At 41.0% G+C, this 24,160-nt stretch overlaps 1 protein-coding gene across 1 annotated transcript in view; it reads right to left on the bottom strand.

The window, feature by feature from the left end:
* The window catches only part of LOC122404298 (chromatin assembly factor 1 subunit A-B-like), a 65,693-nt gene extending 44,632 nt beyond the window's left edge, over positions 1-21,061 (bottom strand). Inside the window, exons 1-2 of the mRNA XM_043408231.1 lie at positions 20,925-21,061; positions 13,692-13,938 (exon numbers count right to left, since the gene is read on the bottom strand). Coding sequence (XP_043264166.1) covers positions 13,692-13,928 — 237 coding nt within the window. The 5' untranslated portion in view covers positions 13,929-13,938; positions 20,925-21,061. The remainder of the gene's footprint in view (positions 1-13,691; positions 13,939-20,924) is intronic.
* Between the last annotated feature and the right edge of the window lie 3,099 nt (positions 21,062-24,160).

Raw genomic sequence — 24,160 nt, 5'->3', positions numbered from 1 at the left:
GATAGCAAAATCAAAATATCGAGATCTCTAAAATTCGCGATCATTCAGAAAAATTACACGAACTTCGTGATGGGGGCTTGTACATCGTAAACAAAACTTAGAAAAAATTGCCAAAATTGTAAATGTTATAGTGTTCATTTAAATAATAGGTATTTTGGGCAATGCTTGTGGCGTTGCCTCCCATGCTCGCCACCAGGGGGCTCGCGCTCTCACAAGCGCTCGACCGACCCGTCAGTTACTATATATATATGTATATATTAATCGAACGATTTCCCAATATCAATAAATAAACAAAATAATATATAATATAATAGAATAAACAAAAACAGTGGCGCCAGACGACTACGTTTCATCTACGCGGGGCAAAATCGTTTCCTTGTGTCGTTTCAAGTTCGAAACTGATCTAATAATCATTACATTTCCAATGCAATCAAAAATTAAAATTTCGTTCAATTGTTTCATATTAAAATTACAATTTTATTTTGTCGAATTTTTATAGGTCGTTGTTGGATGTGCTTTGATCGAAAAAGCCTGGTGAAAGCCTATTTATAATCGCAAATGTATCAACGACCCGTCGTCACACGCTGAATGAACAGAACCAGCGGCGCGGAGGGCTCGGTTTCATCCACGCGGGGTGAAATTCTTTCTCGCGAGCCGGGGGGGGGGTGCCGTTTTTGGCGACTGTCCGCGAGGCTAGACATTTTCGTTCGTGACTGGCGCTATAAATACCCCCAGTATCGCATATTCCGGTACGCCACCCTTCGATAGCGACCCCGATTTAAATCTTTTCACCGGTTTGCCCGGAGTTTTTGAAAAGTGACACGACCGAGTACCGCCGACGAGCGGAACAACGGGAGCCAGTTTCTTTCTTTGCACGGAATCGCAGTGTGTGCAAGCCGTTTCGAATACGCCTTCCCGTGACGTCACGTGATTATTTCCACAGAAGAAAGTCTTCCACGCGGCCGGGAGTGACGCTCGAGGCATTAACGCCTCATTAACGCCCTTCGTAAATGACGCGATCCTTCATCACGTGCCGCCACTCGTTTCCACGTCCCTCGTTTCGGTCCTTTTCCATTCTCGTTGCCACCTCGCGTACTGTTCGGTTAACTTAAAATCAGATATCCCCTAGTTCGATAAAGCAATCGCGTGAAGTGTAACGATCACGTTTTAAAAGAACCTTTGTATACACCTGCGGACTCCCTTTACACGGCGAAAGCGTATCACGATGTAAAAAGTTAGATAAGCAAATATTGATTGATAGCGAAGTATAAAACGTGTGTTAAAAGACACAAACCCGTAAACAAAATAATTCTAAACATAGGAATGTATACGTTGAAGCATTTTATATATCACTTTCTTGCCATTTTAATCGTGGAAGATTAAGAAGGGAAGAATAATATTGTTAAAATAAAGATTTTATCTCGACTATAAAGTAGAGTTTTTTTGTAAAAGACAATACATAAATTACTTGCTTTAAATAATGATTACTAGTCGGTTGGAGGTTGCTACCAGTCACCAGGGAGACCACTCACTTTGTTTTCGAAACTATTTAAGTGGACCACGGAGGCACATGTAAATAGTGACGAGCATCGGTTAGGTTTCGCGTGCAGGTCGAACTAGTTCGATCGTTTATATGATTTTATAGTTTTCGAATACGAAACACCGGACGAGGCAATACGGCAAAGAACTACGTTTCAACTATTCGCTGTATATGGATCCTCATTAAGCCTCATTAAGAAGACACCCCCAAGTATCGTGGCCATTCTATTTTTGCTACATGCTGAAGTTTATCCAGAACCTCGCGCCCCGGGAGTAATTGAGCCCTTTGTTCCACCATCGACCCTTTCCGTGCCATCTTTAACCCCGAACTGCACCATTTTGTAAACGGCAACGAACGAAGAGATTAATTTCACGCGTTGCACCGGGTCGACGTTCAATTTTAAACGCAGACGCGATTTAACCCGTCGCAGTTTCAGCCATTACGATCTTCCAAAGCACCACGGTTACTTTACTGGAAATTATGCTATCGTTTCCTTTCTTATCTTTTACATTTCGTTTCAAGAGGTCCATGCACAATTTAACTATCTCTACTTATACTTCAAGATTTATTTGTGATGATGGCAAACCAAGTTAGAGTAATATATTTAATACCAATGAAGCAATAATTTACAAAAATATGTTTCACATATATAAGGAGCGATTCTAGAGGCCAACATAAGACGAAAATCAAGAACATCAATTTGTTGATCGAGGCTTCGTTAAAAAGTTATTAAAAAATTCCCAATCATTCTGAAAAAATTATTTTTGGTTGCAGGGGTCAATTGCAAGCATTTTTGGTGAATATACATACCCCCGAAATCCTACGCAGTTTCGAGAAAAAAATTCATTACTGAAAATTTCATGTCTGACCATACCGTTGATATGTTTCACTGAAATTACATGCGTATCTTTAAAACATCATAACTTCTGAACGGATTGGAGGATTTTAATGTTTCAACCGGCAAACAACGCGTATTTTAGTGAAGAATATGTAGAAATTCCAAAATTATTCGAAAAGTTGACCCTTAACCCCGTAAAATTAGAAAAACCCACTAAAACTGGCCCAATTTTCAAACGGTCATAACTCCTACAATAGTCAATGGATCTCAATGAAATTTAGTACGGAAGTAGGGCTTATGGATACCTACAAAAAAGTGTTAAAGAACCTTTCTTTTTTTAACATCGAATTTTTGAGAAAAATGGACAGGGGGTAGGTGCCTAAATTTCGGCGAAAAAAAAAAATTTCAAATCGTTCTAAAAAATTTATTTTTAACTAAGGGGGTTAATTACAATTATTTTTAATGAATTCACATACCCCTGAAATCCTTCATACTTTCGAAAAAACATTCAGGAAGGTGGACAAAGTGGAGAAAATTAAAAAATATCGAATCGTTCTGGAAAAATTATTTTTGATTGCGGGGGTCAATTATAATCATTCTTGGTGAATACACATACCCCCGAAATCCTACGCATTTTCGAGAAAAAAATTCAGGAATGTGGTCAAATTTTTCGGCGAAAAAAAAAATTTCAAATCGTTCTGGAAAAATTATTTTCGGTTGCAGGGGTCAATGACAATCATTCTTGGTGAATACACATACCCCCGAAATCCTACGCATTTTCAAGAAAAAAATTCAGGAAGGTGGTCAAATTTTTCGGCGGAAAAAAAATTTCAAATCGTTCTGGAAAAATTATTTTCGGTTGCGAGGGTCAATTACAATCATTCTTGGTGAATAAACATACCCCCGAATTCCTACGTACTTTCGAGAAAAAAATTCTATAACTTTTTAACGAAGGCTCAATCAATAAATCCTTGGTTTTCGTCTTATTTTGGGGTCTAGAATCTCTTATGAAAATTTTTCCCACCCCCAAAAATGACGTAACTCCCCCACACGTCGAACCTGTGTGCACCATTTACATCGACGTTCAGTTTAGGCTCGAAACAACCCCCTAGATCCTCCCCACGATCGTTTCTTCTCGCACTTTCAGTCCATTCCAGGAGAACTATCCCTACCAGTTTCGTTCCATTACAGGAAATTATACGCGATACAGTTTCATCCATCGTAGCATCCGCGGCCAGACAATAGCGACGGATCCACTCACGCGCTGATACTCCAGGGGAAGTTCCACAGCCGGCCATTAACGACGACAGCGGAGAGAGCCGCATCGTCACGGAAACTCCGAATTATACCCTCCAGCCAGAATGAACTTCCATTGTGCGACGCGTTCCTTTTTATCGCACCGATTCTCGGATTTCGCTGAATATTTTCAGCCCCCCGTCGACCGGCGCGAAGCTCCTCGAAACCAATTTTATTTCTCCGCTCTTATTCTCAACTATACCCCGTTCGCGACAAACTGTTGCAACATGTAGAATCTTCGAGAGTTGGATAACAGAAACTATCGAGATGTTCGATTACGCAATAAACGTGGGGAATATTCGTCGGGGCGTTCGAACGAAGCAACGCTTTTAAACTAATAATCCGATCTCGTGGGCGTCGTAAGCTCTTGGCGATTGTTTCCACGCGCGCGAAAACTAACGAACTTTATACTCTTTCCTGCTGGCACGTTTTTCATCAAAGATTGGAAACGTGGGTTACGGATGAAAGAGTACAATTTCTAATTAACACTAGACGAAGAAGATTATCGCCTTGAATCATTGAGGATTTATTTACGTTAAATTCTGAGACTTTCCAAGATTTTTTCGTTCGTCGTATCCGTCGTTAAAAATGAAATATAAGTCGTTAGCTAAGGCAAAGTTAGTCGATAGGAGAAATTAAATTGTAAAACCTTGTATACAGCCCTGAATGGCTCCTCGTGTCTGTCCACGAGAACCCAAACTCCTTAATGACTCCCCGTAGTTCTACTGCGAGTTCATCCACGAATACCAACCCCCTTATTGACTCCCCACAGTTTCGCTACGAGTTCATTCACAACGTTCATCCGCCTAAACAGTTCCATGTAGTTCTGCTCCGGAGTTCATTCGTGATCAACAAATTCTAGTAAAACCTGCAAACCTCGGCTTTGTACCCGTCTCAGACCTGGACCCGGGCTCGTAACGTCGCTAAAGCAGCAAAGCATGAAGATAAACGAATATCCGTTACAACAACGTCGTTAACTTTCGAGATTACTTCAACGACCGAGGGCACGCTTAAGGACCCCATCTTAAAACTGAAGGGCTGTAGTAATTAGGCCTGCGATATATTCAACAGCCAAATTGTGGCCTCTTGCGATAGAGAAAACCTTATCAGGTGCATATATCACCCTATCAATCAATCGATAAGATCAAAATTATCCTCGCTCGTATCCAAAGAAGGGTAGAATTGATTACATTTGCCATTATACGATCCTATATAATTGCAAGGTAAATAATCGTACAATTAAGGTGTAATCATTTGGACACCTGAAAAAGCTATTTAATAACTGTAATTGTATCATACCAAATGTAATACTAGATTATATTTTATCCAACTGTAAATGAAAGATACTTCATCCATTCGAACTGTTAGAGTTAGAGTCTTGTTTCGATTGCCATAAACATTTATATTCCAAAATTGAAGAATTGAACAATTCCAAAACTGTTGTGGTATTGGTTTCGATTCTCAAAACAGTTACGGGAACCGAAATGATGTGATAACTGTTGTCAGTGAAAAAGGTTCTATCTGAGTCGAAACAGATCCAATATTGACAAATTTTGACTACCTTGTTTCTGAATCTGAATTATTTCTCTACCTCTATTTCTTTCTATTTAAAGAATAAAAAATATCCTGCGAGGACAGCATTTTGGAGTTAGAAACACGAGTGAATTAAACGAGACGAGACTGTGCTAAAGACCATACCAAATATGAAATTGCAGAAATGTTAAGAGCAATAGAAACAACGCTGAATTAATTGTGTCGATTTTAATGGGAACTACTTTGGATTTTTTTTAACATTTTCACATACAATAAATGATTTCAGGCTTCAAGAAGTGGCACAGAGTCTTTTCATCGAGCACTGATCGCGTTATCCTCGAGTAATTGAACCCTTCATCCCCCTCCCTCGCCCCTCCCTTTCTAGCTCACTCCTCCTCTCCTTTTCGCATCTGTTTCCCGCGATATCGTATCTTCAGCTATCGTTCCTAGATAATACTAGACATCGTTGTATTCGAAAAGCTTGCAAGCGCCATTTTCAACGAACTCGTCCATCGGAAAATCTGACGCTTGAAATGTTTATTCCATTCTGGTATTTCGGGCAAGCATTTCCGATTCATCGACTCTTTAGAAGATACTTTGATATCTCGGCAAAAATATCGCGTGAAATTGGATTCCCTTTTTTGGCAGAGTTGGGCAAATTTTATTCGCAATTAACAAATGAGAATCGCGGATCCAAATCTAGCTTGTTATTTCCGCTTCGCTCGCTTTAATATCAGTTGAGAAAGTCCGTTTAACGTGAATCAAATTTGCTCGACTCCCTTTTCTGAGGGGAAAATGGGGTAGACTAAAAATTGATTTCTTCGTAAATATGGAATAGTTTGGAAGTGGCGAGAAATGTAACCAGCATGATGATTGATTCATCGGGCGCCATAGTGTCTCGTACAGTGAATTTCGTGAGAGTAAGTGAACGTCCATCAAAGATTTTTTAAAAAATCTTACGATTTATTTTCTCTGATCGAAACTACAAGAACTCCTTAATGCGTGTTAGCGTGTTGTCTGTTGTTGTAAAAGAAACACGCTGGTAGCAACCGATTACAGTGATAATCCTCGAAACCTATCTTCTGGAAAGTGGGCAAGCCTTTGTGTAATCCTACGGAAGCGAAAGACTGCATCGATCGGCATTCCTAAGGTCTGAGCATTATGGGGGTTTATGCGGTCGACCTAATGGTATTATCAACCCTTGATGCCGGGTCGCCGTGGGGTCACTGACCACGCAGGCGCTGGTGTATTTTTAAATCCACTTCGCTGCTCCTAATTAAGGCCGTTTCATTCAGGAAAATTAAAACGATCGCGCGCTAAAAATGGCGCGAGCCCACGTACGGCCGAGGGGGTTACGTCAGTTCATTGTTGCAGAGGTAGTTCACCGGCATCGTTCACGTGTTATCTATTGCTAGGGGCGAGGTCACGTTACCGTCGCGTTTAAACAAACTTTGTAAAGCGGGCCCTACACTGCGATACTTAACCCGACGACATGACTCGCGACAAGAAATACATTCGAGATATTTTGATTGCTCGTATCGTGAGGCGAAACGAAGCGGTTCGAAACGGTCTCTTGCACGACTCCGAAGCAACGAACAGCCGTGCCAGAATCTTTCAAAACGAAAAGAAACTGCAATTGGCGCGACGATTCTTTTGTGTTTGAAAGAAAAAGGAAAGTGATCAAAGATATTGTTAATTGATGAAAATACATTTTCTCACGTACAACGTGCAACATAAGGATCCCAAAGATATATTTAGCTATTTGCGTATGAACGAAGAAAAATTTGATTTCATTTTAAATTTAATTCCACCATGCATACGAAAGGAGAGTATATACTATATACGAGGCTTTGAAAGATAATTATTTAAAGGCAAGTAATGACATTTTAAAGAATCTTGTGCTTAACCAATTCTTATTGAAATGTATGGAAATGTAAATGGATGAAAATTGTCAAAAAGTGGAAAATTATTTAACGACTTCTCGATATCATGTTTCGTAAATTTCCATTCGGTTTTTAATTCAATTTTAATTCAATACGAAAAATAGTATCTCGTTGTTAAAAACATCGTAGGAAAGTAAACTAAAAAATTTAATTGAGAAATGGAAAATTGGGATCGCAAGCCAGGCGTTTATGGAGTGGATGGATCGATTCTAATTATGGAAACGGCCCAAGTTGACTGTCGAACGTGGAAAAGGACAGGGAGTGAAAGAGGAAGGGTTCCTTTCCAGCTGTCGAGCTTTGTGGTGTGTCGAGAGCATTTATACTGTAGATCAATTCGGGCATATATCCGACGCACGCTACTCTTTGTATGGAGCGATGTTACAAGATCGTTTCGAATAGTCTCGAGCCCATCGTTTGTCGCGAGACGCGTCTCGAGGAAAGTCTCATCGTGTAGAGGCTGCTTTACACCCGAGGGTACACGCGTTACGATCTTTTGCAAACGATATGAATGAATTCGATACGCGGAGTAACAGAGTGACTATTTACGACTGACAAGAGTCAGTCTGCATCTTGATAAATACGCTCAAGAGGAGTTAGGTTATCGACCGCTCATACATGGTACATATTGTACATGTTATACGCGTTTATTCCAGCAAGTAACGAAAATGGAAAGATCACCATTTGTAAATCATAACGACAAAATGGTGTTTATCAAGTAAAATTTTAATTTTACGGAAATTAACTTATTCTTACTTGTTATATAGAATTTTTATTATCGAACAATGTACTAACTAAAAAAAATGAAAAAAATTACTTTTAAATAAATAAATCTTTTTTTTCAATATTCAATAACCACAAGAAAGTGTCAACCTTTTGTCTTCATCGATTGAAAATAATTGCCATTTTTCTTGTATTATTTTCTCTCTCTCTCTGAAACGTGAAAGACATTTAAAAACACGATACGAGCTAAATATCTGCTGATGTCAAATTTTGCCTTCCTTGCACGAAAGATGAACCAACCCTGAAGCAACGTTCATCTTGCGGATCATTAACGTAAATAAATGTTCAAACTACAATAGAAGACCATTTGAACATTTCTTAGAGCGCGTAACATCCATAATGTGCAGCAAAGTAAGTAGATTTGAAAGTTTGATAAGATCTGGCATAAATCGTTCGCTGGCCTGTTCCGCGAGTCCGTAACCTGTGAACACCTTTCGAGACTTCCGTTAAAAATACGACGACGTTAACGTGCCCCGGCGTCGTTCGTCGGCAGGATACTTGAAATGGAAAGTAAAGGCAGGAATTGCCAAGTACGTTGGGTCGACGGAAAGAAACCGTTCTCCGCACGGTGGAGGCATTCGGCCAGACCAGACGAATAACGTTAAGGTTCACGTACACCGAGCGATGGCGATCTTAACGCGGAGGTGGCGTGCGCCTTATCTATCACGACGTCTAGCTACGAAGGTCTTCGATCCAGAAGGACTCCGAGTTTCCAGCCATTTTTACCTAACCGTTTCTGCGTACCCGCATTATTCCCAAGGTTACCAGTTCCCATCGGTGATCACCGACTTTCCCCGACTGTACAGTAAAGCTCACGCAAGTACGTAGAACAATTCGAAGAAGGTGGCAGCTTGTTACCACGAACGACCAAGAGGATTCTCGAAAGTCACTTTCCAGATTGGTCAATTTTCGCGGTAAGTGGTCGACACCTGGGTGTCCGTGCAAGGCCATGTGCTAACTCGTTCCTCGCGAGACTTCGGGCTCGCGTCTGACCGTTTACTAGCACGCGAGAGCGTTTATGAAATTTTAAAAAACGAGGAAGTCCAGACTTCTAACGATATCCTCGATAACCTGGCGATTCGTTGCAATCATTAATGAGCCCAGGATTGTTATTAAGGTCGCAAGCCGGCTGGGGCCGTGATAAGGTCTAAAAATTCCAAGGCTTTGGTTGTCGTTTACCGACACGCGAGTCTACCACCCGGTCCACGATTCGATTCGCCAGCCGTGGTTCGCGATCGAACTGTTCTGGGCGTGGTACCTCTCGAAAACGGTCACCGATTGGCGGAATTTTGGGATCGAAATATTTGTGATGGATCGTAAAAGTTTCCATGTGTTTTGCTATACCTGACTTTAATGCCATAAGACTAAAGCAGTGGTGTTTAACGTGAGATTCGTGGGCCTCGATGAGACCGTAGCTAGACCGTAGCTAAATTCTGGAGGTCCATGAATCTGAATGTTATATCTGTTTCGATTCTTCAAATAATTATGAACAACTTCTATTTTGTACTGTTTCGGTTCTATGTCCGTTTCAAAACAATTACATTTAAGGAAATATTATTTTTAGGATTGAAATTTATTGTTTCTTTCTCGTTTTATAGCCAATGATAATCAAATTTTAGACGACATTTATAATTATTAAACAAGTTAATAAGTGCTATTTTCTTTTTTCGACCACATAAAAGTACAAAGTATCGCACTTTACACATGCATATTAACATTTTTCTAAAAACAATAATAGTATAAAGCAAACCTACGTAACAAGGAATGACACAGAACCGAACTTCAGTGAAGTTCTCTCGGGATGACACAATAATATGTACCTGAATCTAAAGTCTACTCGAACAGTGGGTATTGTACATTCGAAAACGTTTTAACGACCCAATTCAACTCGACTCGATTCGAATCTCGGAGAACCCGGACGCTCTCAGAGATCATAATTCTCGTTCCCCTGAGTCTGGAGATCCTGAAAGAATTGCCCGGGGAGACAACTTCCATCGGTGTTCGTCGAACGATTTCATCGATCCGCGCTGTCGAAATCGACGAGGGTCTCGGGCAATCGGTCGAAGAAGCCTTTCGAATCGCCGAAATCACATTCATGAGGAACGAATTTGCGGGTTCGCGGTAATCGAATATCGGTACTGTGGGAATATCGGTGTCGTATCATTGTTTTCAGTCTCCGATGGGACGCGGCATGGATCGTAAATCAGCGGGGCGACGGTAGCTAAATGGATACGAGAAATTCCAAGCCGGCGAGACGCGAATGTTGGCCATACTAACTGTACCAAGCATCCGGGCAATCCGATCCTCGAACCACCGGCCGTGAATACTGCTCCTTGGCAGGCTTCCTGACAGGGACACTTTTTTCAGTTTCGTTTTTGGCGGGCTACGCCAACTCTGCTCGCTGACCTACTGAACTACGGGGGGGGTGGCGGTGATTTCTGAAGGTGACCGGGAAATTGCTGCGCACGGACACATCTTGGGACTGGTCTAGTCTGTTACGACACTTCCCGCGCTCGCCGGTAGAGGGATACGCTCAAATTGTACCTCTCTCGCAAGTACTCTATCGACCACGTACAGGATGTTCCACATTTTTTCGTACACACTTCAGCAGTGTTCTAGATGTAACTCTAAGACTAAAATGTTATGTAACAAAAAATCCATAAATGCTTTGTAAAGAAATTATAACAAAAATATGAACTATGGAACTCGGTTGAAATTTATAATAAAATAATAATTCGATATCGTGAGTTTCTTTGCAATTTACTGAACATAAGCTTGAACAATGGTTAAAAATTTTAAAAAGTTATCATCGATAAAAGAATACTTCAGCATACAACTTAAATGATATAAAATGAATATAAATAGAAAAGAATAGAATAAATTAAGCTAGTCAAGTTATGTGATTCATCCTGAACAGCGACAAGAATATCTAAACGAGGCTGAGAACCGTCAAAGAAGTCTACTTCGTTATCATGCAGGACATTTAATTATTCATAATGAATATTCTCGGTGACTCTACGGACGAGAATAAGATAAAAAGTAAGAGTGACATGATTATTAAACGAAACGTCAGGATACGGGATTTGTCTTCGTGGTCAATAAAGTGTGTAAAGTTTAGTCGACAATTTGGGGCTTTGAAAGCCGCGAAACGCGTCCATGCACAAACTAACTTACCGGAAGTTTAAATGTATATGCTTTGGAACCTCCTGAACTTAATGCTCGCTTGGAATTGTACTGGTGGATTCGAATAATATAGACAAAACAATTAAGCCATTGACTAAAACGATACTTGAACTCTGTATTACTTTCTTCGAAAGAAAAGTATCGAATTTCTAATACGGATTCAAACCAGAGTCTCTTACTAATGGGAAGTGAGCTAAGTTAGCTTGTGTATGAGGTGGGGTATAGAAATCAATACGTATTCAGAGTTTCTAGTCGTAAATCATCGGCATACGGGCGCTCAGAGTAACTCTTATTCAAGATTAAACTGACTTCGACCGAAGGGACGAATACGATTAAATCTTGACGTAGTTCTTGACATTATTAGAGGTAGTGACATAGGGTGCCAGTACGTCATCCGTGATATCCGAGAGTTAGGTCACGAACCACTATTACGTCGAATGATGCAAATGAGGGTTAATATTTTCCAGATTTACCTGCTCGCTGAAAGATATTACAAATTGGGTGTAATTCGTTGATCGTGACGTACCGCCAAAAAAAAAGCTGAAGGACCCAATAAGGTCTGAAGTATCGTGCTTACGCGAAAAGAAGGCTAGATTATATTGGCAATTTCATATAATTACGATCTAATTACCATCTAATTGCACTGTAATCAAAATTGTGAATTTTTGAAACCTGAAAAAGCTATCCAATAACTGTAATTTTATCATACCAAATATAATACCAGATTATATTTTATCTAACTGTGAATAAAAGCTACTTCATCCATCCAAACTGTACGAATTACAGAGTATCGTTTCGATCGCCATAAACTTTTATATTCAATGAATTACCCAGACAGTTGCAGGCAGGATACCAAACCTGTTATGGTATTGGTTTGGGTTCCCAAAACAGTTATGGAAACCTCAATGATGTGATAGCTGTCGTAAGTGAAAATGGTTCTCGCATATATAGGTTCCGGTTCCAGTTCTACCTTCTACCGTATCGGTTTTGTATTGATTCCAAATCGAAACTAATCCAGTATCGACAAATTTTAACTACCTTGTTACTGTATCTGAATTATTTCCTTCGTTTACTTCCAACGTGATGCGAAAGAGCACTTGTCACGATATGAAAAGTTCACGAGTACGAAAAATGGATTTTACGTTGAAATAATTGCTTGTAGAATCTGAATTAATATGATTCATTTTTATACACCGATGCAACTAAAATATGCAACTACTTTAAATGGAATTCTGTAATTTTTATTACACTATTCGTTGCAGTTTTTTAATCTCTACCAAAAACTATTGAGATATTTATGATCTTCAGCTAATAGTACATTGAATGATGCAAATGGGGGTTAATAATTTATAGAATTATGTTATTGCTAAAAGACAATCGAAATTGAAATATACACGGTGTGTTCAAAAATTTTGTGGCATGACTTTTTTCCTCTTACACCAATAACGTTGCAGCTCTTTTTTAGCCTAGTAAAGCTAGACTTGCGATGATGAAACCAATAAGATTCTCCATCGCGACAATGCACCGTTGCAAACAGCATTCGCCATTCGTGGGTTTCTTGCAAAATGTAATATTACCTTTCTCGATCATCCGCTCTATTCCCTTAACGTATCTCTGTACGACTTCTTTCTATTCTAAAAAATAAAAAATACCCCGCGAGGACAGCATTTTGGGGTTGGAAACACGAGTCAATTAGACGCGACAAGACTATACCAAATGTGAAACTGCAGAAATGTTAAGAACAATAGAAACAACACTGAACTAAATGTGTCGATTTTAATGGGAACTACTTTGGATTTTTTTTAACATTTTCCAAGATTTTTCTGAATACACCACGTTTAATGAATGATTTTAGGCTTCCAGAAGTGGCACAGAGTCTTTTCATCGAGCACTGATCGCGTTATCTTCGAGTAATTGAACCCTTCACCCCCCTCCCTCGTCCCTCACTTTCTAGTTCACTCCTCCTCTCCATTTCGCATCTGTTTCCCGGTATATCGTATCTTTAGCTACCGCCCCTAGATAATAGTAGACATCGTTGTATTCGAAAAGCTTGCAAGCGCCATTTTCACTCGGTTCTCTTTCCGACGCAGAGGAGCGATTACAAAGGAACTCGTCCATTGGAAAATCTGACGCTTAAAATGTTTATTCCATTCTGGTATTTCGGGCAACCATTCCGATTCATCGACTCTTTAGAAAATACTTTGATATCTCGACAAAAATAACGCGTTCAATTTGAATCCGTTTTTTGGCAAAGTTGGGCAAATTCTATTCACGATTAATAAATAAAAATTGCAGATCCGAGTCAAGCTTCGCTCGCTTTGATATAAAGTTTTAAAAAAATTATCGCCAATCCGGAAATTTAAACAACTCTGAAATTTTTTAATTATTTCTTAAATATCCATAATATATCTAAAATCCCTGTACTGTCTTATGTATTTGGCGGAAGTGTATTAGAACGCCTCGATGGTGGGGATGAACACCGAGCGTTCATGTTGTAGATCCGTTGGAGCATACAGGGTGTCCCCTAAATAGTGTAAGAACGTTCATTGTACCTAGTAGTGAATATTCAAGTACTCACGATTTTATGATGAAGATGTTGGAGTTCCCTCTCGGTGACCCTTCTCCGCGACAATTCGCGCTGTTCTCGCCTGTACTGGCTGTACTTGTAGAAAAGGTACATGCCAGGAAGTGCTAAGACGACCAGCGGCCTCATCAAGCCAGCTCGCCCGCTGCCCCCGCGAACTCGAGGCTCTGGTGGCTCATCCAGGTCCTCCAATTGGGCAGCAGCCTCGGCCACAGCCGGTACAGCTGGCATGATCGATCACCTGAACACGATCGGTATCATTCGAAACAGTACAGGAAACACGTGACAAAATGTTTAACACACAAATTTCTAATCCCTACCGAACGAAATCCATTTCAATGCATCTATAAGACTAGTCTATAAAGAGTAACATTAATTAGTAATTTTAGTTGGAAATTATTATTGTACGCGCGAGAGAAGAAAGATCGTTTGGATATTGACTAATTAATGACATTGTATCTGATTGTTACGACGTTAGACAATGGTCTGCACCGGTATATTGTACTCCATTGAGGATATTGAAACGCTACGGCCACTGTTCCAATTACACGGGACGCGTTCCACACAGAAACGTGACATCCAAGTCTCGTAAAGGATCACTTCTTCGATACAATTAACCCTCGTCCTGCTACCTGTTATTGTTGTCGAAGTTGACACTTGTATACAGGATATTTCAAAACAGCGGGACAAACTTAAACGTGCAAAAGGCTCCGATATCGGGATTAGAAGCAGTTAAAACGCGTATGCGCATGCGCTCAATCAGCTGACTCAGATACAAATGGCGGGCGCAAGGAATTGCATCAGAAATTTAACCGTTTAGATCTCGAGAACGACGCATCCGATTATAAAATAGTAAAAGACTTTTCGATTTCTCTTCTCTCGACGAATTTATATGTTCCGTTTTGAAACGACAGTTTTTGCAAACAATATTTTATATAACATCGAAAAAACAATTCTTATTGTCATAATTAATTAATTTGATTTCTTCAGTGTCTCCTTTCCTATATTTAAACGTCTTCTCATTTTTGCAATATTTGCAATACGTTTTCTTTTCTGACCTCCTTATTTGTTTCATTACCTTTTCTTACGGTTTGGTTAAAATTGTTACACACTCGACTATTTTATGTACATATTGAACATATGTTTTCACATATATCTTTTATTAGATTAAAAAATATTTCGAGACAATACCAATATCGTAACTCGACATAAAATCTTGTTCCAAAACGAGGACACCGAAACTTTTACCGTGGACCAAATTGCCCTTCGCCCGCGGGGTTAAACTGCACAAGACATAGTGTATCGTTCAAACTATCGCTCCTTAAATCCCTGGAACTGCAATACCATATAACAAAGCAAATGGCTCGCCGAGCTGACCTGCACAGTTATTCGACTCCGGACAAGAAAAACGATATTCCGTGCAATGATTCGACGTTTTCAACTTTTCCCAGGCTTTTTTCGAAGCGCAGATAGGGACTAATACAGAGGATCCGAAAAGGCCGGATAACCGTTTGCTCGTTCGCGCGAAGAATTTCAGTTTTCTGATAGAGTTCGGTAAGCGAACGACGAATTTTAGGTCACCAAGAGACGACTGGGTATTGGATTTCCATCAAATCATTCTTCCTTTTTTTTTTTTTTTTCACAATTCCTCGTCTGTGCGAGTCGTCGAACAAGGCGTAGGTGTATATCGCGCGCGACTTTACTTCCTCATTTTTCGATATTTATAATCCTCGTTAATGTCGCGCGGGGAACATCTGCGACGAAATAGCTTTCCGTTGCAGATGACTGCGACGAAAAGGTACCCGTTCGCCAATTATTTCAGCCCGGGAACATTTCCGCGCGAGCTCCGCCGCCCATAAAACAACGATATCGACGAGATCTTCCGGCCCAAATGAGTACGAACCTCCGTACAACGAGCGCTATCTTCGCGAACGACCTACTGGAAAATATATCTGGGTACATCGATAGTGATGATATCAACAGCAGGACTTCTGACACAGGTTCGCCTCGTTCGGAGACCTCCGCGGAAGCCTGTTTGTTATCAAAGTGCTCCAACAATCTCCGCTGAAAACTTATTCCGCACCGCTCGCTGCGATCAAAGCTGAGGCGAACAGGCCTTCTGTGCTCTTTGACTTTTCAGAGAATGGGAATCTAATAACAAGATGTCATGACCTTTTTCATTAGAAAGGAACCTAATAATCTTCGCTATTCGGTGAAACAAATCTGAGCAGGACAGGTCTACCCTTTAAGTGTTTGGTTCCTCAGAGAACAGGATTGTAATAACGAGAGGTTTTCATTTTATAGGTTTAAGCGAACGCTAAATCTATTCTCAGTGTGACACAAAGTCGATTATAACGTCTCCAAGGATCGAGGAATGTAAAAGCTTAGTCCATCCGAGCTAAGGGCATTCAATAAGGATTCTGGCTTTCAATGCGAATCAAACGTGAAAAGGATAGATTTGTCTCTTTAATTCGTGGCTTCGGGAAATCTCCATAGACGCCTGTTCATTATGAAAACACGCAACAATCTTTATCGTTCAATAAACTTATTTTGCTCGACTCGCTGCGAACTACACTTGGGAAGAACAAATCTCTCCCTTTTGATCTTGGACTTCTCAAGGAACGTTGATTTGTGTAATAACGAGAAAACTTATGGCGGGTCTGTTCTTCAGAGAATTCTATGAAAGTCTGTTCATTGACAAGATACTTAACAATATTCGCTATTCCGAAAATACATTTTACTCTGATTCTTGTCTTCTCAAGGAATAGGAATTTGATAACAAAGTGTATCCATATTCTGTAGATTCCAATAGGAGTCTGTTCATCATCAAGTTACTCAAGAATCTCAAACTTTCTACACAACTTATTCTGCTCTGATTGTTTTAAACAAAACTTGAGAGGAACAGATCTGTCGCTTTCGATGTCTGACTTCTCGGAGAAAGTAGATTTAATAGCGAAGAAGTTTATATTAAATCTGTCCTTCGCAGAACTTCGGAAGATTTCACTGTCAAAGTACCGAACGATCTTCACTTTTCAGTCCCATAGCTTCGAACGAAGTACAGTTATGTTTCTTTTGATCTTCGAATTCTGAGGGACCACGAATCTGTTAATTGGGAGGCCTGTGTTAGGTCTGACCAACAGAGAACTTGGGAATCCACCGTCAAAGTACTCGCGAATCTTCAGTTACCCGTAAGCTTATTCCGCTGTACTTGTTACAAGTGAAACTTGAGGACAGGTCAGTGGAAAGGAGCCTTGTCCTTTCAGGGAGCAGGAATGTAATAACGCGGAGAGCCGGATAGCGACGGTAGCCGTCCTAACGGACTTCCGTGACTTCAATGAAATTTCGTAATCTATTTGCCGGTCGTTCACCGACTATATTTAATTCAACCGCCTATTTGCCGTGCTATTCTTAACCGGCTGCTCTAGAAATACACGCCCGCTCTATATCGCCATCCGCGCCTGGGTCGTACACCCTTCGTTCCTCGCAGTCTGCACGGGGATAAGATAGTGTCTGTGCTGCGGGCAACGATGGTGTAGCGATGGGGTCGATCCGATTACGCGCAGTCTGCGAAGCAACCTGGGGTATCGCTTTCATGATGCCGTCGCGTCATTACTTGACGGCTAAGCACCCAGTTTGTCGAGCTTTTCACCCTGAGAGACGGAACAGTCGGGATTCCCGATCGAACGCCTCAGCTACGACGAGTACGCGTCGACGAAGCCGCTGTTCTCGTTTTCTTGCGAACCGACACGAAACTACGTTCCCCGATAACGCTACTAACACACCATGTAAGATCAAATAAATCTTTGGCGTAACAAAGAATTTCATTTACTTCTGACACACTTTGCGTGCCTTTATCTTTTCCCAAATCATGAAAATCATAGTTCAGGTCGAGCCCACGTAACTTGAATCTTTCCTTGTCAGAAAAAAATGATTCTTTCCCGCTTTTTAAGCCAATGTGATCTTTGCTCGGCAAACTCTAATCTTGCTTGTTTGTGGCGGCTGGTTAGTGGCGGTTGTTTCATCGTTTTACGTCTCCTGAACTTTTTATTATTCTTTGCACGGTCATTGCGTTTGTTTTCACACCAGCTTATGCTACCACTTGTCTTATCGCCAACGTGAAGCTTGTTTTAAAATGACTCGTCGTTCTTTCGATCTTGTAGACTTTGGGCATCTTGGATTTTTTTTTATCAATTATGAATAACACAGCGATTCCTTCCTAATGTCTTTGAAATGTCTGCTATTGAACAGTTTCTATCTTTTACATTTTTGATTCTGATAATTTTCTGATAATAAATGAAAAAAAAACTGGTACACTCGCAATATTCTTTTAGGTATTAAACAATTAATATTAATCATTTTCTTGCGTCATACTATTCACGCTGCTTGTTCAACGGAAACTGTCTTATAGTTTTTTAATATACCTCTGAACTTCAAAAGTTTAGAAAACTTGTCACGCGACTAAAACTACCCCGAATTTAAAGATTAAAACGTCCCTTTTACAAGCCATTCCCCTTAAAAATTGATGCATCATGTTTTCGTAATTTGGTTGTACTTTGAATGAGCAGTGTCGGTATCCAAGGGTCCAAAGTATTAAATCAGATCTGTCATATTTGTAGAAAATGAGACATTTATTCCAGATGGAACATTTCTGCTTTCAATCCAAATTCATATTCAACTTCTAAATCATACCTAACCCAGACCTTATAATACTCAATAAAGTGAAGAATTAATTTTCAAAATTGTCCACTACTATTCTTTATAGAGTGAACAAAATGAGCAGCAATCTTGTATTTGTCAGACATATTCCTTCCATTTTCTCATTTGTTCAAAAATAACTTTTAAATTCGTATCATTTTTTAACTCAATGAATTTGTCAAATAGTTTGCATAATTGCATTGTGTGTGTGTTGTTTCTAAGTTCCAAGGATTTGCTACAATCAACAGACAATTCTTAATATTCCATAAATCCTGAAGTTCTTAAATACCTCGAATCAGACAACTAAATATCTACATGCAAGAGATATGTGTTCTCATAAATGTATCTGCAACGAGCGTCAGTGTTTCAGGCCGTGTATAAAGGCTTGGAGGGCGGTTGAGTATCATGGCTGCCCTAAGTCACCAGTGTTTAAGATTTCAGTAGACAATTTCAAAGACGGTTCGCGTGGAAGAGAAATATCGCGGGATTGTTTATTCTGTCTTACGAGGATCGCGACGGAGTCTGTACTTATTGACGTTGGCTGACCGTTTCTCTCACCCCAGAACAAACATCTCCGCCGAATGTTTGCCAAGAAGTTTACCAGCTCGCGCTCGGCAATCAGGAAATATGCCATTGCGAATGTTTCATCGATTAATTACGCGACATCACGGTCAAGATGATGCTACATCGTCGGGAGATCGTCCCGTCGCTTTGACTCGAGGAGCTCGATAACGCGGCATCGATTGTACGCTGTCTAATGCGCTAATTAGACCATCCATGCATCGTCCATCCTCAAAGCATTGCGACAATCGAGGACTCGAAACGGTAAACGGTTACTCCGATAGCGTCCGTTGGAAGATGACAGGTTTGCCCGGTGCGTAGACAACACACATACCTGTGCACGCGTTATCACCTTGGGAGGTAATATATTATCGGAAATGAATCAATATATCGACTCGTTGTTGTACGCTCAGCGCTCGACACTATGAAAACGTACACCACCTCGGGGATTCGTCGCGTTTCTGCCAAGGGCAAGGTCGTTTACATGTAATTTGTCTGCCCCCCCCAAGTCCTGACCAGCCTGAAATCCAGCTACACGTGATAGTTGGCTGGCCGAGCTAAACCCTAACTCATCGTCCGATCGAATGGCGTTCGAAAGTTCTGGTAACGGTGAAAGCGTATCTATGAGATTGGGACACGTGACACGAGAATCATAATCGAGGATGTCCCCAGGAATTAGCCGAATCACGCGAGAAGCGCGGCTCGATAAGACAGAGTTCACGGTGAGAGTGGTAGTATGACGTTCGGAGAAATTATTACGCTATTATCGCGAGGACTATCGCTCTGATCTAATATTACACGTACGTATGCGTTTCGCCTTGACATGTCGCAATGGCGGTCGCAAGAACAAGGACACCCGACGCGGCAGGATAACATCGTACCGGATAGGCTACGGCCAAGTACACTTCCTGACGACTTCTATTTTTATGCCATTTTCCGTTGTTCGGTACCGTTCGATTGCCGTGTTGCGCGATTAGGATCGATCCGCCCGCTCTATCCTCGTCCTCACGTGACTCCGTGGCGAAACCCGACGACGTGACAGGGTACGCGTTCGATTTTTATCGTTTCGATTCATCGTGTACGGCGGTCTTCGCTCCAAAGAGCTACGGGATCAACGAACGAAACGATCACCAAACGATTCGTGACTGTAAACTAAATACAGAAGCGTGGCGCATCCTTTAAGGATCGATGTGATATCAATTGATTGCAATGACTCTGAAAGGGAAACACCATCCACTACCATCCACGCATACACGAAATATTGCAACCAAACAAATGGATATATCGTCCCATTGCGGCGTTCGAGTTCATCAAATCATCGAGAGTAAACATAACGCGCCGGGTAGAATTATTGTGCGCCGTTGTACACATCGAACCGTTCTTTCCCATTGTTTCAACGATCGTAAGTCAAGATATTATCGGATTTTAAGAGGCATGGAAATTCGATGCAATTAACCGCTTTTAATGCAACTTAAGTGATTCCCAACTTCGACGATCGATTGTCCGGTAACAACCGGGGTACGGAAAACGTGCGGCATAAGGTTTCCGATAACGTTATTCCACTTTTAATTATTTGCCGGACCGTGAGACCGTTGCTTCGAACCAGTTCACTTTCTGGACGTCAAGACCAAAACAAATGCGATCGAACCGCGCGCGTAAACACTAAGACGCGAGAAAGGCACCAGCGAAGTACATCGTCGGAACAAAGGACGACGCGGACTTCCTGGAGCATCGAGAGTGACAAATTTCTTCCGTTATCGAGCCCTTACTGTATCGCAATTGGCGCACGTAGTTTCGCCGTGTCGATCCCGTTTCCACAGAACAAACGCACACCTCGTACTTCGAACCGTCTACATACATGTCGTCGTTCATCTTCGACGAGGATGAATCGTAACCTTCGATCGTTTACCAAAAGGTCTCGCACTCGGAACTAGCAACTAGATGACACTATAATCATCGCGGTGCACTTACGTCGTCGTTTGCTGGCTCCTCGACGGTACTCGTGATCGCGCGTGCTTGTCAGCGAAGCGTGGAACGACGACGTACAAGAACCCGGGGGAAGAAAGTGCGTCGAGTACGAGGAGAGATCACGAAAAAAAAGAGACCGCCTGCGCCGGCGACACGAGCGTCCCTCGTGCGCTCAGCTCAGCCGAAACATCGCCGAGCCGCGACTGTGTTGGCGGTGTACCGGCGGCTGCACTGCGCGCCTGCAGCGATGCAAACCGCGCAAGAGCTCTGGTTCGTGACCGCTCGTGCGAGATCGGCCGTTTCCGTGCCCCGTCGACCGGACTCTCCGCCACCCGCTCGACCTCGATGCTTTTTGGCGGTCTACGAATGCACCTGCGCGCATCCTCCACGCGCAGGGTTGTATCTATGCAGAGGCTCCGACGCGTACTGCGCGCGCGCTGCACGCAGGGTTGTATCTACACAGGGGCTCTGTCACGGGAATCACACGATTCGAGGATCGCCGCGAACCTACGGTACGAGCGCAGGGTTGTATCTACGGTCAGGATCCCGCGGATCGAACGAACAGAAATTTAAAAGGTTCAAAAAGGAACTCTTGTACAGGGTGTTAGGTTACCCCTGGGAAAAATTTTAATGGAAGATTCTAGAGGTCCAAATAAGACGAAAATGAAGGATACCAATTTGTTGTTTGAGGCTTCTGGCAATTGAGGCAATTTTATAATCGACACTCATTTCATCGATGATTTTTATCCGCAATGTATCTAATGTAGTATTTAACGATATAGAGTAATTTCATTTATTTACATAGTTCCTTGACACCGTCGTAAATATTTACGTTTCTTCCTTCTCAGGAACTTCTATTACAAACTATTTCTAAATTATCAATTTATGGGAATTGAAATTTCCGGTTAACCTGCTTAAATTTAATTTAATCGAGTTGAGATGGATACTTTGGAACAGCTTTCTATATTAAAATTGTAGACAAAAGGGAGGCATATACGTGACAATAGCCGTAAAGAAATAAGATAAAAGAGAAGAGTACATAGAATGCAAGAAGAAATCTAATGTCTCGGAAAAGTTATTAGCCAATGAGCAGATTCTATTAAATGAATCAGAGGTAAAAAGTGTAGAAGAATAAAAGGAAGACCGAAACAATCTATACGACCTCGTTGGTCGAGAAAGGACATTAAAATGGATAAAGGCAGTGACCTGAGGATTGTTTGCCTTCTCATTGATCATTTTATTCAGTACCAACGAATAAAATTTTTAAATTCGTTCGCGAACTAGCTCTTCGCCACGTTTTTTGCTCGTCTAAATGCAGGTTTAAAAAATCCGTTATTGGATTCCAACTTGCAAATAAAACGCAAATGAAAGATAGTTTACAAATGAATCTAAAGTTTGTATTCGTTGTTTGCAAATAAAATTTGCCCACTCTGGTCACGGGTATGGCAACCTCATTCAGATGAGTAGACAGAGCAGGACAAATTTTATTTAAAAATGCTAGATTCGCTCGTAAGCTAGCTTTTGTCACCTGAATATTAATTTAAAAAATTCCTTAATAGATTCTGATTTATAAATGCAATTATGTGATTAAAATTTGTCCAATACAGCACGTAAAACATTTTTGGAGGCTTTTCCGCATGTTCGATCGATCTTGTTTCTCGTTTATTTTTTTCGCATAGAACAAAACAGCGTCAATAAAATTTGCAATTGATTTTCTGGTCTGGATGTGTTATAAAAATCAGCTTTTTTATCTTCATTTTCTTAAAGTATACCTATTTGAAAACATATTTGCAGAAGGATTTGTTTCAATTTGAAAAATTGACGAGGTTACAACTGTTTGAAGAGTACAGTTTATAGCTGTAGCGTACGGTCGCAAAACTTTAAACGTGTTTTTCTCGAAACAAAATTTCTTGAACTGGTGTGCACAATATCTCAAGTTCTCTAGTTGATTGAATGGCTTGAAATTTATATAAAATCTTCAGAAAACATATCACTATTACATGAAAGTGGCATAAGTCATATATTTTTCATATTATATTGAATATTTTTATATGAAAAAGATTGTGACTATTGTTTGAATAGAAATCCAAATGAATCAGCTTGAAATTGATGCAAAAATATTTTACCGTTTCCCCCCAAAAATTCCAAAAAACCACTAAAAAATTGCCTTCTAGAATAGAACACCCCCTTAGCATGTTCTCAATTTATTCTCTCTTCGACACTAATCAAAATAAAATGAAGACATATCAAACCTACTGTCCCTTACGATATACGCCATAAAACTACTAACAATTACATCCTGTGTAATAACAACAAACATGAACAATCATATACCTCTAAAATATCGAATATTTTTATACGTAAAAGATTGTGGCTATTGTTTGAATATAAATCCAAATGAATCTGTTTAAAAATTGACGCTCCCTCCCGCAAAATTCCAAAGAACCACTAAAAAATTTCGTTCTGGAGTAGAGTACCCTCCTAAATAAATATTGGAGACGTTGGGTCAAGAATGGATTTATTTACAAGTTATGAATTTGGTCCCGAGTTTTACCATTCCGCTCCCTCCCCCAAAATTCTAAAGAACCACTAAAAAAATGCATTCTAGAGTAGGGTACCCTCTCAAATAAATATTGGAGACGTTGGGTCAAGAATGGATTAATTTACAAGTTATGAATTTGGTCCCGAGTTTTACCATTCCGCTCCCTACCCCAAAATTCCAAAGAACCACTAAAAAATTGCATTCTAGAGTAGAGTACCCTCTTAAATAAATATTGGAGACGTTGGGTCGAGAATGGATTAGTTTACAAGTTATGAATTTGGTCCCGACTGGTCGGTTGGGGCACCAGGAGTCGATTATCCGTGGTTGCGAGGGTACCACCGAGTGGCCGTGCAACTGGCTACGTGACGCAATGCGTGAAGCACCGTACAACCACCGATCGAAGCAGTTCTGTCGGCGTAGTGGCCGGGTACCCACTGAGGTTGTACGAACACCGTCGGTGATTCCTGCCGACGATGCTGCGCTACTGCTGCCAGAGGATCGATAAAGGGAGGAGGGATAGAAACCACCCCGGGAAGAAACGAGGGAATCTGCGCCCTCTCCCCCCGTTTCTCTCTGGGCATACTCTCCCTCGCCCACAACGCATGACTGTTTGGTAGATCCGCTGATGCCGGTCTATTCTCCGGTTCCCTCTTCCACCTGGCCTACCCTCCTTTCCCCTTTCTACTCTACTATCACT

Source organism: Colletes gigas, unplaced genomic scaffold (assembly GCF_013123115.1).
Source record: "Colletes gigas isolate AHSC1104 unplaced genomic scaffold, ASM1312311v1 Colletes_gigas_Sc00002, whole genome shotgun sequence".
NCBI lineage: Eukaryota > Metazoa > Arthropoda > Insecta > Hymenoptera > Colletidae > Colletes > Colletes gigas.
This window is presented reverse-complemented; position numbering and strand designations above follow the sequence as displayed.